At 43.3% G+C, this 13,633-nt stretch overlaps 1 protein-coding gene across 1 annotated transcript; it reads left to right on the top strand.

Moving 5' to 3' along the window:
- Positions 1–1,172: 1,172 nt before the first annotated feature.
- GKN1 (gastrokine 1) lies at positions 1,173–4,789 on the top strand. Its single transcript, XM_031676480.2, has 6 exons — positions 1,173–1,184; positions 1,599–1,652; positions 1,741–1,878; positions 2,837–2,947; positions 3,868–4,009; positions 4,695–4,789. The coding sequence occupies exons 1-6, from the start codon at positions 1,173–1,175 to the stop codon at positions 4,787–4,789; spliced, it is 552 nt and encodes a 183-aa protein (XP_031532340.1).
- The last annotated feature ends 8,844 nt before the right edge of the window (positions 4,790–13,633 follow it).

Raw genomic sequence — 13,633 nt, 5'->3', positions numbered from 1 at the left:
GATTCCTTATATGGCTCCAGGAAGAAAGAAAGAAATTTCCCCCTAGGCTATAAAGATGTGATAGAGGCAGTGGTATCTGAGCCTTGAAAAATGAATAGCAAGAGGTTGAAACTTCAGGGCGAGAAAACAGATGTGTGAAGACAGAGGCATGAAACATCCTGAATATCCCCACCAGAGGGGGAACTCTGGGGTGGCTGGAATGTAGGTTTGTAGCAGAGAATGAGAGATACAGCTGGAGCGGCTTTGGAAGCTTTATTATTAAGGACCCTTTGTGCCATTCCAATGAGTTTGAAGTTTATCTTGCAGGCTGCCAGTGAAAGTTTCTAAGCATGGTAGAGTCAGTTTACTTACATAGGTACTTTAGAAAGACAACCTTAGGGAAAATGGGAAAAACACCCTCAACTGTGAGAGACTGGTAACCAGGGTGATCAATCACACAACCATCATAAAGTCCGGAGGAAACAAGCTGCAGGCAAGACCAGAGCTGAGAGTCAATTCTGAGATGCAATGATGAGGTTCAGAAACTAACTGGATGTGGCGGTAAGAAGAAAGGGCTAAAGAGAGCCCTGGGTTTTCTAACCAGGTATATGGTTCCATCATTGAGAGAGCTCAGGATTGCAGAAAAGGGTACAGGTTTGGTGGGAGTAGCTAATAGCACCGATTTAGCCTCAAAAAATATAAAAATAAAATAAAAACCATTCCAGTGGCTTAGGGAAAGGTACAAAGAGGAAACCTTTCCACATTCTTACAGGAGCTGCTATCTCAAAGCCCAGGGTGCCCACAGTTTCTCAGTTGTGGTCTTGTTTGGTTTTAGGGATTTTTCTTTTTCTGAATCTGAATACGATCAATATGTAAAATACCCACACCCATGGCTTCAACTGGACCTGAAGGTGTCATAAATCATACTGAGTTTGTTTTGATATCTTCAACTTCAACAAACGGTGAGTCAGATCAACTCCCTGTCAAAACGCCTTGCTAACCAGGCAGATATTCCAAAAGGCTTCCTGGTATGCCGGGTCATGGCACAGATACCGAAAATGGAGAAAGATAAGTCTTGGACCTCACCTGTTCACACCTAGCTTGAGTAAAACGGGTCAAGTACAAATATAAGAAGACGTTATTTGAGTCCATGCCTGCCTTCTCCTCTGCTCCACTGCTTTGGTGAAGCCAAGATGAAGTTCACAGTGAGTAGATTTTTTCCTTTTGAATTTATTACCTTAGAATTGGGGACTGTGGCTATTCTGAACTGAGGGAGTCTGCTTCTTATGACAATATCACTGTGATGGAAAAATAATAGTAATAATTGCTCTTTTCTTTTCATGGAACCATAGCATTTATAAGCATCTCTATAGAGAAGGGTAGTTATACTGGGATTAGACAGCTGTCTAAGGATCTTATATTATGATGTCTTTTAAAAATTACTTTCCAGATCTTTCTAGATCTCCTGATTCAGGTCTGGGCACAGAAGAAGAAAAGACAGACCACTCTACAGAGTTGTAAAATAATTAGCAAATAATTTTATAAGCTTAGAGAGAGAAAGAAAGAAGAAAATATTGCTTTGCCTGGTGACGGTAGACCAATGTCATTTGTGATTTCAGATTGTCTTTGCTGGACTTCTTGGTGCCTTCCTGACTCCTGCCTTTGCTGACTATGTAAGTCTCACGTTTTAAAGTGTGTTACCAAAATGCATTTGCAAAGAAATGCGGTATTAAATCACTGTCAATTTCTTGTAAATTTCAGAATATCAATGTCAGTGATGAAGACAACAGTGGTGGAAGTGGGCAGCAGTCAGTGAGCGTCAACAATGAGCATAACGTGGCCAATGTTGACAATAACAATGGATGGGGCTCCTGGAATTCCCTCTGGGACTACGAAACTGTAGGTAGTCAACATGCAGTATCTGTTCTTTACAAATATGGCATTTTTTTTCTAATAACAATTTAAATTTGCCTGCTAACCATTAGAAAGTTAAAAATAATATAAATTCAAACTGCACATAAGCATAGAGTTATAAGTAAAAGTGCCTGTTTTGTTCATCCAGTTTCACTCCCTAGATACAAGTGTTGTTATTAAGTTTCTCACAATAAGTTAAAATTCAAGCCAGTGAATAGTAATTAGGATCCACTATGCTGTGAGGCTCTAAGTCAAATAGGACATCCTTTTGCTTAACCTGTAGAAACCCTCAGTAAAGGTGAAAAACCCTCATAATATGACTGCATAGTCTATCTCATTCTATCTTCAATTTCCTTCTAAAAAGACAGAAATTGACATTTCATCTGTAACGCAAAAGGACCAAAGGAAATGTAAATGATAATATTAACTAGTAAGGGAAATAAAAACAAACAAACAAAAAAACAAAACAAAAACAAAAAACCAGTTGGCTCCAGTTAAGATGCTCAATTCTGCAATTAACAGCTCTGTATTTAATAAACTTTGTACTTGAAAAAAGCCAGTTTTTACAGTTTCAGTTTTATCATCTGGTCAGTTAGAAAACTAATTCCTGTCTTACTTGCCTCCTTGAAATTCTGTGAGGATCAAAGGAGATCAAAGTATGATAGAATTTAAGCATTTATTTCTGCAAAATAGACATATGTAGAGGGACTGTGTTGGGGCTAGCACCTGAAGAGAAAGCAACGAATTCCACACTCAGTCTCTCCTTCAAAGAGTTTGTGGTCTGTCCTGACAAATGTTAGTAATAAATACAGCTGCAAAGCAGGGTCACATCCAGCGCTCTTAAGCCAGTTCATCGCGATCTCAGAGTTCCATTCCCTTCTGCTGCCGAAACTGGTTTCTGATGAGCAAAGCACCTTGGAGAACATACCATCTTCTTTAACAGGGCTTCGCTGTGACCAGGCTCTTTCACAAGAAGGTGTGCATTGTGCACAAAATGAACAAGGAAGTCATGCCCTCTCTTCAAGCCCTTGATGCACTCGTCAAGGAAAAGAAGGTAAAAATAAAGTCTTCTTATTTTTGCGTGGGGGAGATCTTATGATTTCCAATAAATAACAAGGTCACAAATGTTCCTTCGTAACCACAGTGTGATGTAGTGTGCAGCACTGAAGGGGGGGAGTTGGTGATTGCCTGCGGAGGGGCAGCTACCACCACACTCAAGTGCTGTGGCTCACACCTGCCTCCACAGAGGCCGAGCAGAACTCCTCACCTTTACTGTCAGAGGAGTTAAGCCCTGTCCACGGCAAGGGGAGCCCTCAGCACTTTCCAAGGACATTTTTCTGCAAGATTTGGGTTAAAGTTGTTAGATTTAGTAAATGAAAATTAGAATATACCCAGCTGAGTTTGAACTTCAGATAAATAATGGGTAATACCTTTAGCATAAGTATACCCTGTGCAATACTGGGGACATGTTTATACTTACAAATGACTTGTTGTTTATCTGAAATTAAAATTTAGCTGAGTGTCCTGTGTTTTATCTGGCAACTCTAGTCGGGATGGGTGAGGAGAGGGGATCCATCATTTTCCAAATTGCTCCTATTCCTATAACTGATAAATGGGTACCACTCATTGACAGTGTAGAGAAATTAAATAGACCCCCTTCTCAGAAGCTGATTTATAATATAACTGAATCCAAAAAATATCAGATAACAAGATGAGGTCCAGGCTTCAGAATAAATTTATCCTCAGACTTCTGCTTTCATGAAGGTTTCCGACCAGCTAAACCCCTTAGGATACTTAGAAATTCTGAGCTATACAGGGTTGCCATTGGTCCTTCTTCATTTTCGTTATGGAAGAATTATAGCCAAGCAATACCGGCTGTGGGTCTTGTACCCAGCCCCTAATTCAACAAGCCACTGGGCGTAGCACTCACTCTCTCTCCTCCTTTCCACCTGTCTTCTCCACACTCCGCTTCAGGGCAAAGGACCAGGGGGACCACCTCCCAAGGGCCTGATGTACTCCGTTAGCCATAACAAAGTCAATGACCTGGACAAGTTTGGGAAATCCATCGTGACCATGTGCAAGGGGGTTCCAACATACATGGCTGAAGAGATTCAAGGTGAGTAGCCTCCCTACTGTGTGCTGCAAGTTAGCGCCGGTGGGATTGGCAGGCGATTCTCGGCCACGCCTACAGAGGGCACCAGGTACTCAGGAGATGGTAATCAAGGCGGACACTCACGCAGCACTTGCCCTGTGCTGCGCTCTATTCTGCGTGCTTTAAGTAACTCACTTGCTGCCGACAGCAATCTTATGTGCTAGGTTTTATTGTTTTCCTCACTTTCTGGATGAGGAAACAGGCACAGAAAGGTGACAGATCCGTTGCCGGGGTCAATCCTAAGCATTTTTGGCTCTGGATTCTGTGCTTTTAAGCATTCTGAAACACTTTCTCTCAAGAGTGAATCTAGAGAAAACTCAAGACATATTTTTAAAAACAATGCATGAATTGCTAAGTGAAAAGAGAATGCCAATAAAATCTACTGACTTTTAATAGCTCAAACAATCACTAATTCTGGGCATTCAAAGAATAACTTACACAAAAACAAAGTGTTCACCTAGGAGTCTAACATACTAGCAACTTTCCAGACCTCTGAATTGATTGATTTAATCTTGACAGCCAGCTAGCTAGATCTTGAAACACTGCAGAGTTAGTTTTGAAACTGTGACATTCCTCTCCTATCCCCCTGCCCTCCCAATAAAGTACTTGAAAAGGCATTGATACTTGTTTCTTCTTTCCTTTTTATCAGGGGAAAGCCTGATCTTGTACTCAGAAAAGTGCTTCATTACTAATATACTCTGGATTCTGAACATTTCCTTCTGTGGAGAAACAGTGGAGTACTAAAAAAAAAAAAAGTTGCTGTGGATTTAGTCATCAGAATATTCTATACAGAAAAATATGAGTTCTAATGGTTTTTATCATGTCATTCTGAAATGTTTTCTCCTAATTATGTTTGGTTTCTTCAAGTGTCAATAAACCTATTTTAGCACTGAGTTCAGCTTACACTAAAACTCTTTATGATTTCCATTTGGGATGCACAGGATCAGAAGCGCAATGTGGTGGTGGCAAGCTGTCAAAGTGCACTAGACCCAACAATTAGCCTGTATTCAGGGCCTACCCCTTATAAAGAACCGCTTCAGCTGCTTCTGATGCTACCAACCACAGCTCTGGAAATGGTTCCAAGACCATCGAACTGCTCTGAAGACTGCTCTATAGTTGATGTGAACAGCAACATTTCAGATCAGCAAGGGCAGAAATCCACTCAGAGTAGCTTAAGCCAGAAAAGGGGGCAGGGGTGGTTATTGCAAGGTACTGGAGTATCTAAGATACTCTTGGGGCAAGAAAAGCAGCTGGTATCAAAAAACACTGGAACTAGGAACTATATCAAGACCAAGATCCAAGTCTCCTTCTTTCTCCTTGAAACTGTTGCAGAAAAACGTGTTACAGCTCAGTGTTACAGCTCAGTTGTGACAGCAACCTGGATCTGGGCGAGAGACCAAGCAGCACTTGGAGAGTTGGAGAACTCAGGTTTACTACGCCAGCGGGCCCAGAGGAGTTAAGCTCTGGACCCCGTTTACACAGGCTTTTATAGGCTGCCAGTTTACACGTTGCAACATCATATGCAAATAAGGTATAACAAAAGTTGACTAATTAGGAACAAGCTTTGTAGAAATGGACCAATCAGGAGGAAGAGAAATAACCAATCAGGAGTGAGGGAAATGGACCAATCAAGAGTGAAGGAAATAACCAATCAGGAGTGAGCTCAGGGAATCAATAGAATTTTAGGGGTAAGTTCCACTTTCCTAGAAGTAAGCCATTTCAGAGGCAAAAATTGAGATAGAACTGCTGGGCCAGGGAACCGGATGGTGCTGGCAGGAGAGTAGTGGCCCTGCCTGGGGGTCCTGCTGGTCTTTTTATGGGGCTTCCCACCTCAAAACCACATATTAACTCCTCTTAAATTCTGCTTCCCTCCTTTTTAACAAGTCTCCACATCTCATGGCTTCAGGACATTTTGGAAGGTCTACGATGCTGGTAGTGCACATCTTATGAACAGCAATGAAATCACCTCAGGCAACAACATAAATGGTTCTGAAAAATAGCATTGGTTCCGAAAAGCAAATTGCAGAAGAAACTGCATTGTATTTATATGAAGTTCAAAAACAGGCAAAACTAAACAATACATATTTTAGAAATACATTTGTATGTGGTAATAGTAGGACCAAAAACAAAGGAATGATAACACAAAATTTGGTATAATCGTATAGTCCTGAGATGGAGACAAGGGTTCTTAGAGGGGCAAATGGATGACTTTCAAGGCAGTGGTGATGCTCTCTCTCTTTCTCAAACTAGATTAAGGCAAGGGAACTCCATAAGTGTGTGTTGTATCATTAGTCTTTACACTTTACAGATTTTTTTTAAAGTCTTTTGCACTTACTCAATACTTGAGTAAAACAAAACAACAACCTACGCAATGGGAGAAAATTTTTGCAAATGATGAAACCGACAAAGGCTTGATATCCAGAATATATAAGCAGCTCATACAACATAATAAGAAAAAAACAAACAACACAATCCAAAAAAGGGCAGAAGACCCAAACAAGCAATTCTCCAAGGAAGAAATACAAATGTTCAATAGGCACATGAAAATATGCTCAATATCACTAATCATCAGAGAAATACAAATCAAAACTATGATGAGGTATCACCTCACACCAGTCAGAATGGCCAGCATTAATTATAAATTTTAAAAGTTAAAAGCACAATAAGTAAGTTAATGTTATGAAGATGATAGGAGGGCAAGACCCACGAGGATGGAAAGAAACTGCTCTTTCATTCCAACACAAGGCAGGGGACTCTCATTTCTTGCTGAAGACCGAGGCTGGTGGTTCCAAACACTCAGCCTTTGACCCAAGCCCCTAGAAGAGCGGTGTAACTGAAAATGACTTCATTCAGCACCAGAATGCCAAGAGGTCTGCAGAGAGAAGCCACTGTTCCCGAGCTGTGCCAGTGCCAAGCCCTGCTCTCCGGACTCTAAATCACTGCTTGGAAGCCAGCTGTGCAGCTGGCCACTGGCAGTTTTGTTTGGTCTGTGGATAACCTCAATTATCTGGTGATTTCATCACCCCAAGAGGCACCGGAGAGGAGCAGATACTATCCTGTTACAAGCCTGACCCTTAGAGGGAAACGTTAACACAAAATATTTTAGATAAGTTCTTTCCCACTGTTAGAATATTTGTCTGGTGTCCTCCCAGTTGCTCTTCTGACATAATTATATGGCTTAAACCAAATCCTCACTGGTTGAATCCTTCCAGAACATCCACTAATAAATTTTAACCTGAAGCCAATTTTCCCAAGGTACTTTCATATTGATAGGTACCTATGTCTGTTCACTGAGTTTTAAACTTCCCAAACATTCAAAAGTTAGAAATAACCAATCAAGAGTACTGGGAAGTACAGCCAAATTCAACCATAAGAGAAAGTATGTCAAAATTTACCATTAAATCACTCCTACCTAGATATTCAGATTAGACGGGGTCTGTTTTAAAACATCATCTTTCCTAGTATTATCTTGATCCACAGGGTTCAAATCAGACAACAAAATCACAGCTCAGTCCCCTTAACTAAGAACGTCACCAATAGCACATCCTATTTGCAACTCTATATTTATGCTACTTATGTGTGTGTGTATTTATCATACACCATTAAGCACCTCCTATGTTATAGAAAAAGTGGGAAAAAAAAGCAGTTAAAGTGCCTGTCTTCATGAAGTTTACATTCCAGTGGTGGGAAAAAGCAATAAATAAATATATATACAATATGAATAATGATGATAACTGTTAAGAAGGGAACAGAATAACATGAAGGAAGTCGGTGAACCATCAGTGGAAGGTTGGGCAGGGAAGAGGTTGCTGTTTTATATTAGACAGGCAGGTGTGTAATAAAGAACATGGGTGGCTTGTCTCCCAGCTTCCTAGGAGGTAGTCTCAGAATGCTTGTAATTTCCTAAATGAGATGACTCAGGATAGGGGCGGATCATGCCAGAAAGACCAACCATGTGGTTAGAGGGTTTGAGCTTTGAGCTGCATTGTACCAGCCTGACCTCAGGGGAGGGGTGAAGGCTGGAGATTGAGTCACAGGACCCATGATTCAATCAATAGTGAACCTAATGAAGAAAGACTAACCAGGAAAAACTAGGGACCCCCAAGCTCGGGTGAGCTTCCCTGGTTGGCAATACTCCACATCAGTGTGTCAATGAGGGTGACAATCCTGACTCTACGGAGAGGGGACAAAGGAAGATTCATGATTGGGAAACCTCCCAGACCTTGTCCTATACATCTCTCTTCAGCTAGTTCTGATATGTGTCCTACTGCTATAGTAAAACTGAGTTCTGAGTCACTTAAGTGAATAATTGAACCTGAGAGGGAGTTGAGAACCCCTGAATTTTTAGCCAGCTGGTCAAAGTGACGGTGGCCTGATGACTCCAGACCTTGTAGCTAATTTCCAAAGTGAAGGCAGTTTTGTGGAGACAATAATGTCTACAAGTTTGATCATATTGCTTCCTTTACTATAATCCCTCTTTTCAAATTTTTCTTGCCTAATTGCTTTGGTTAGAACATTGAGAGCAATGTGAAATATAAAGGTGATAGCAGATATACTCAGCTAATACTTCCATTTTTTTCACCATTAAACAGTATGCCAACAATCAGTTTGTCAAGGATAGACTAGAAGATATTTTTTCCCTAATTTATCTAATATTTGTTGGATTGCCTTCATTTAGAAAAAGAGAAAGAAATTAGTAAGATAATCTTTAAAATATTTATCTTTGGAAGGTATTATTTTAAATGAAGTAAGAGGAGAAAACCTTGGTCAGATAAGAAAATGCACCTATGATTTCAGCATTATTAAAAGGTCGGTTTTACAATGCAAAATAAAGCATCAAACTTAATCCGAAATGGGCTACACCTTATAAAGAATTGTTCTTACCTAATTGGATTGTCCTGCTTTATAGTGAAGGTGCAAATAATGCTCCTTGAAAGCATGACACTCAAAACTGGTTGGAGTATACGCATGTCTAAAGACCTCTCCTGATTACTCTTGCTTCTGTATGGAACTAGAGCCCACACGTGTCACGGCCAATGTTATCAAATATCAAGCAAACAACAATTCGCAGGGTCGCAGTTCCCTAGCCCCAAAAGGGAGATTCCTAACCAGTGCCCCATTAATCGAAAAGGGGAGAACCCAACTGGTGCCCCATCAGAGATGGAGATGAATGAAAGACCAAGGCTAGAAAGGGAACATCCTGACCAACGCTCCACCACAAGCGAGGCCAACGCAATAGGGGAGGACACCCTGGTGTCGTCACACGTGAGCCCTGTCACTCAAAGACGTCCCAACTGAACAATGCAAGTTCTGACACACACATATGGACAACAAACATCGTCCCACAAACAAAAGATCAGATGAGGTGTGGCCCCCAGATTTCACTTCCACTTCCAAACGGAGGCCTCCAAACAGATGGGCCCAGAGAACGGACCCAGAGGAGCTCACTATGAGCCCAGAGATGCTCACTTCCCGGTGGGAATGAGTCCAGATGGAGTGGAGAGAATTACCAGCCCGTGGGAGCTGGAATGACTCACCCTCAGGCAACACCACATGTGGACCGTAGCCATGGATGTTTCTCACCTCCAAATAGCCTCCTGCCACCAGGTGGCCGGTGCCTGTCAGGGAGAGCCCCTCCCTGCTACACCCTGGAGCAAAGTGAGCTTGGCAGCTGCTGGGACCCAGGGAAGGAGCTGCCCTTGGCTGGGGTCGACCCTCCACCAGTACAGACTCCTCCGCTGGCTCATCAGAATTGTTACCCAAGGCAAGTTCATGTACCCGAGTTCATGTTCCCGCCACTCCATGAGGCCAAACAAATGGAAACGCTGGAATTTGGAGCAGAGAAAGGCTTATTGCTGGAGTCGAGCAAGGAGGACTGGGTGGCCCATGCCCAAGAAAACCCCGAGTCCCCTGAAGGGTTCCAGCAAAGCCTATTTAAAGGCCAAGTGAGGGAGCGGGGTCACAGGGTCTGTGATCAGCTCATGCACAATCCTCTGACTGGTTGATGTTGAGGGAACAGGGCAGTCAACACCATCAACCCTTAGGCGCCAGGTCATGAGGTGGGGGGGGCACGTGCCCTCAATCATCAAGTCATTAATTTCTTCCCTTTGGTGGTGGTTTTTAGTATCTGTAAAACTCAGGAAATATACATGAGATACAGTTATCTGGGTACCTCGGAGAGGAGCTGCAGCACAGGACATGGGGGAGGGGTGTGTCCCCGGAAGGCCCCCGAGGGTCCTGCTCGGTTACATCATGTGACATAAGCACAGCTGAACAAGGTTAGCAGAGGGTCCCTCCGAATGACCTTAGTGTGAGCCCCCACACAGTTAATTTGGATAACTAAAATTCTTACACAATTTTCTTAAAATCTTTTACTTCGTTTGGTATGTGTTACCTGTGAATAGTAAGGAGAGAGCCCCAAAACAGAGCCCTAGCATGTTTGGGATGCCTCAAATGGGCACGAGTTTTCCTTATGTTTAATTCCCCAAAGTTAGCTGGCTCTTCTACTTAATAAAATTCTCCAGTTAGGGGACAATTGAAGCAATTGACAACCGCCCCTTTTCTTTTTATCATGCTCTGCTTGGTTGGAATGACTGTGAAAGCCCATCACACACCATACCTTTTACTCTTGAAAATTCTGAAGGGGCTGACAGTCAGGTTTTGCCCCGTGGCAACTGCCCTCCACTGCACCCTCTGCCATCCTGAACGTGGCAGTATTTGCATCAGGAAACAGGGTCTGATCAGAGGGAGCCTCCATACTGGAAATGTCCACCGTGTCAAACGTTTTCTTTCCTGGGCTTTGGTGATGCTACTGAAGTTACTTTGGGCACTGGCCCCTTCCCTGCCTGGAACGGCAGTTCTTATTACAATTCTGTTGTTGAAATGTCTTTCCCAGACCATCTGAGCAAAATGGAAACTGGGATTGTGACTGCAGTCAGTTGCTCTCGGGCTGAGATATTTGGACATCAGGGTTTGGAATGCACCTAAGTGCCCCTCATCCCACCCTCACTTCCAGCCCCCCGGGGGCTTTGCTCTTTGTCCCATGAATGTGCTGTTCCAGCAATGTTTTCTTTCCCTTGCTTGACTCATGAGCTGGTCAGCCCGTCCCTCTGTCTGGTCTTTTGTCACAGTGCAGGTAACAAAAACATCTCCACTTCCGGTCTTTCAATGGTATCCTTCCATTTCTACTGCTAAAACAAAATTTTACTGTATGTTTATTATTTGTTCATTCAAAGGAAATATAGAAGAGAGTGGGGTTAATATATAGACTTTTAATGCCCCCTTGGACCAGGGACTGGAGAGAAAGTTGAGCTGATGCCAGATCCCACCAGGGTTTTGTCAAAGGGCTTTGTGGGTCTCAGGAGTGGCCCGTGCGCCCATGACAGGGCTGTGGTGACTTTGGAGCTAAGGGATGGGATGGAAAACTGTTGAGCTGCTGATGTCCACATGGCTTCAGGGGCAAGTGGCCATATTAGCATTGACCTGGGCACTGCAGCCAGATAATGACAGAGGCAGGTCCCACATGCATTTTTTTTTTCACAAATGCAAAAATAAGAACATTGAAAATCATCTTTCCATGTTCTTGATCTGCATTAAGAATTTTTGTTCCAGAAATCTGTGGATTTGCTCATCTACCACCTGTTTGAGGAAGGTGTGTGTTTCTCCATTCCAAGCTCTCATCTGGCTCCCCTGGTGTGAGGTAGGTAGGGCAGACATCACGTTGCCCATGTGGAAACTGAGGCTTAGCCAGGTGAACAATTCACGCAGACTCATGCAGCTAGTAAATGCTGGAGGACCAGGACTGGGTCTCAGTTTGGTCCTGAGTCCAGTTTTCTCTCTTGCACATTTTATTCACATAACATCATTCATTGAGAAAGCAAGCAGAGGATATGGAAAAAGGGCTTTTATCTGCATAAATATCAAAAGCTAAGACTTAGTTGAGTGCTAAGTCCTCTGTTTGTTCTTATTGTGCAGAATATCAAAGGGTAGAGCTTCAGGGTACAGAGTCCCAACCCCCCTCACATACACACACACACACACACACACACACACACACACACACACACAGAGTTCATCTCTCTAAGACCAACTCCCTCCCAGGATCTTTTGAGCTCTTTAGCTAACCTCACAAGGCAGCCAAACCAACAATGCTGTTTTTCATGTGTGAGCTCTGTGGATGCACCCTCCCTCTCCAGTTGTTCATCTCTTCAGTGGAAATTGCTCAGGAAACAGTGAAATTAGGCATAGCCACTCCAGCTCCCTACCCACACATCTCCCAAGATCCAAATTCTCGGAATCTCTAAGAATTTCCCCGGGGAAGTGATATGGGGGGGAACCTTCCCACTTAGATCCTTAGAAACAAGCCTCCTCCAACTCCTTACCCCAGGCCCATCAGGGCAGCGTAGGAACTTGGTCATCTTCTGTAGTGCAGGGTAGCAAATGGTGTGGGGTGCTGGACTGAGCAGAGCTCAATTCAAAAACTGGTCCTTAAGGCTCCTCAGTGATGTCTTGCTGCAACCACCTGGGAATCCCCCATGAGAGGTGCTAGGTGAGCCCCAGTCAATCCACCCAGTCAATACATAAGCAATAATGATAAATTACTGTTTTAAGTCATTACATTTTGGGGTGCTTTATTTTGTAGCGGTAGACGGCCAGAATGTGAGCCAATGCTAATATCTCGACCGGCCACTGAAACCACACAGCACCCTGCTGGGCAGAGAATCTGCCACTCTACCATCTTCTCTTTCACCCCCAAACTCATCACAGCCCCTGGTGCTGGTCCTGCCTCCTCTGCCCAGCTGTCAAAGCCCTTTGCAAAGGTTTTAGCATCTTTTCAGTTCCCTCTCCAGCTCGTTTTACTTCACAGGTCCATAGTGTGAGACATTGGCAGCAACTTGAGAAGTGAAAGCAACTCCATATCAGATCTGTCCCTTTGGCTCTAACCCTGTGCTCTGTTGCCTGTGCTTAGTCACGCTGATTCTACACCTTCCAAAAATGTTGCCTACAGCCTGAAATAGACAGGATGGCCCATCCTCAAGGCTCTGACCTTTAAGGGTGTAACACTTTTCCATTCATAAAGAGATTAAAAGTTGCAGAACAGAGAAAAGCATTTGTCTCTTTGAAGGTTTACAGGAGCATCATGACCTGACCTATGCGGACGGCTGCGAGAACAAAGGATTCTGCCACCAAGAAGTTTGCAGCAATCAACCACACCCCCTCCCCTTTTTAGTATAAAAGGAGCCTGAATTCTGACTTAGGGAAGATGGTTCTCCAGGACATTAGTCCTCTGTCTTCTTGGGCTGCTGGCTATCCGAATAAAATCATTATTCCTTGCCTCAACCCTTATCTCCCGATTTATTGGCCTTTGGACTAGGTAACAGACCCACTGGCTTAAGTTCTCCTGGGGCTGGAAGGAGATGGCAGTCCCAGTTCTGCAGGGATGAACATGTCCATGCCTCCCCTCCTTCAGGAAGACTCAGGCTCAAATGGACTGAACTGACCCTTTGGTTTTTAACTAGTAGACTACCTTTGTTTTTGCTCCCAAACATACTTAATGTCAAGAAGCACTCTGAGATTCTGATTCTCCAG

Source organism: Vicugna pacos, chromosome 15 (assembly GCF_048564905.1).
Source record: "Vicugna pacos chromosome 15, VicPac4, whole genome shotgun sequence".
Classification (NCBI taxonomy): Eukaryota; Metazoa; Chordata; class Mammalia; order Artiodactyla; family Camelidae; genus Vicugna; species Vicugna pacos.
The sequence above is the reverse complement of the archived record's forward strand: the minus strand, read 5'-3'. Positions and strand labels throughout refer to the sequence as shown.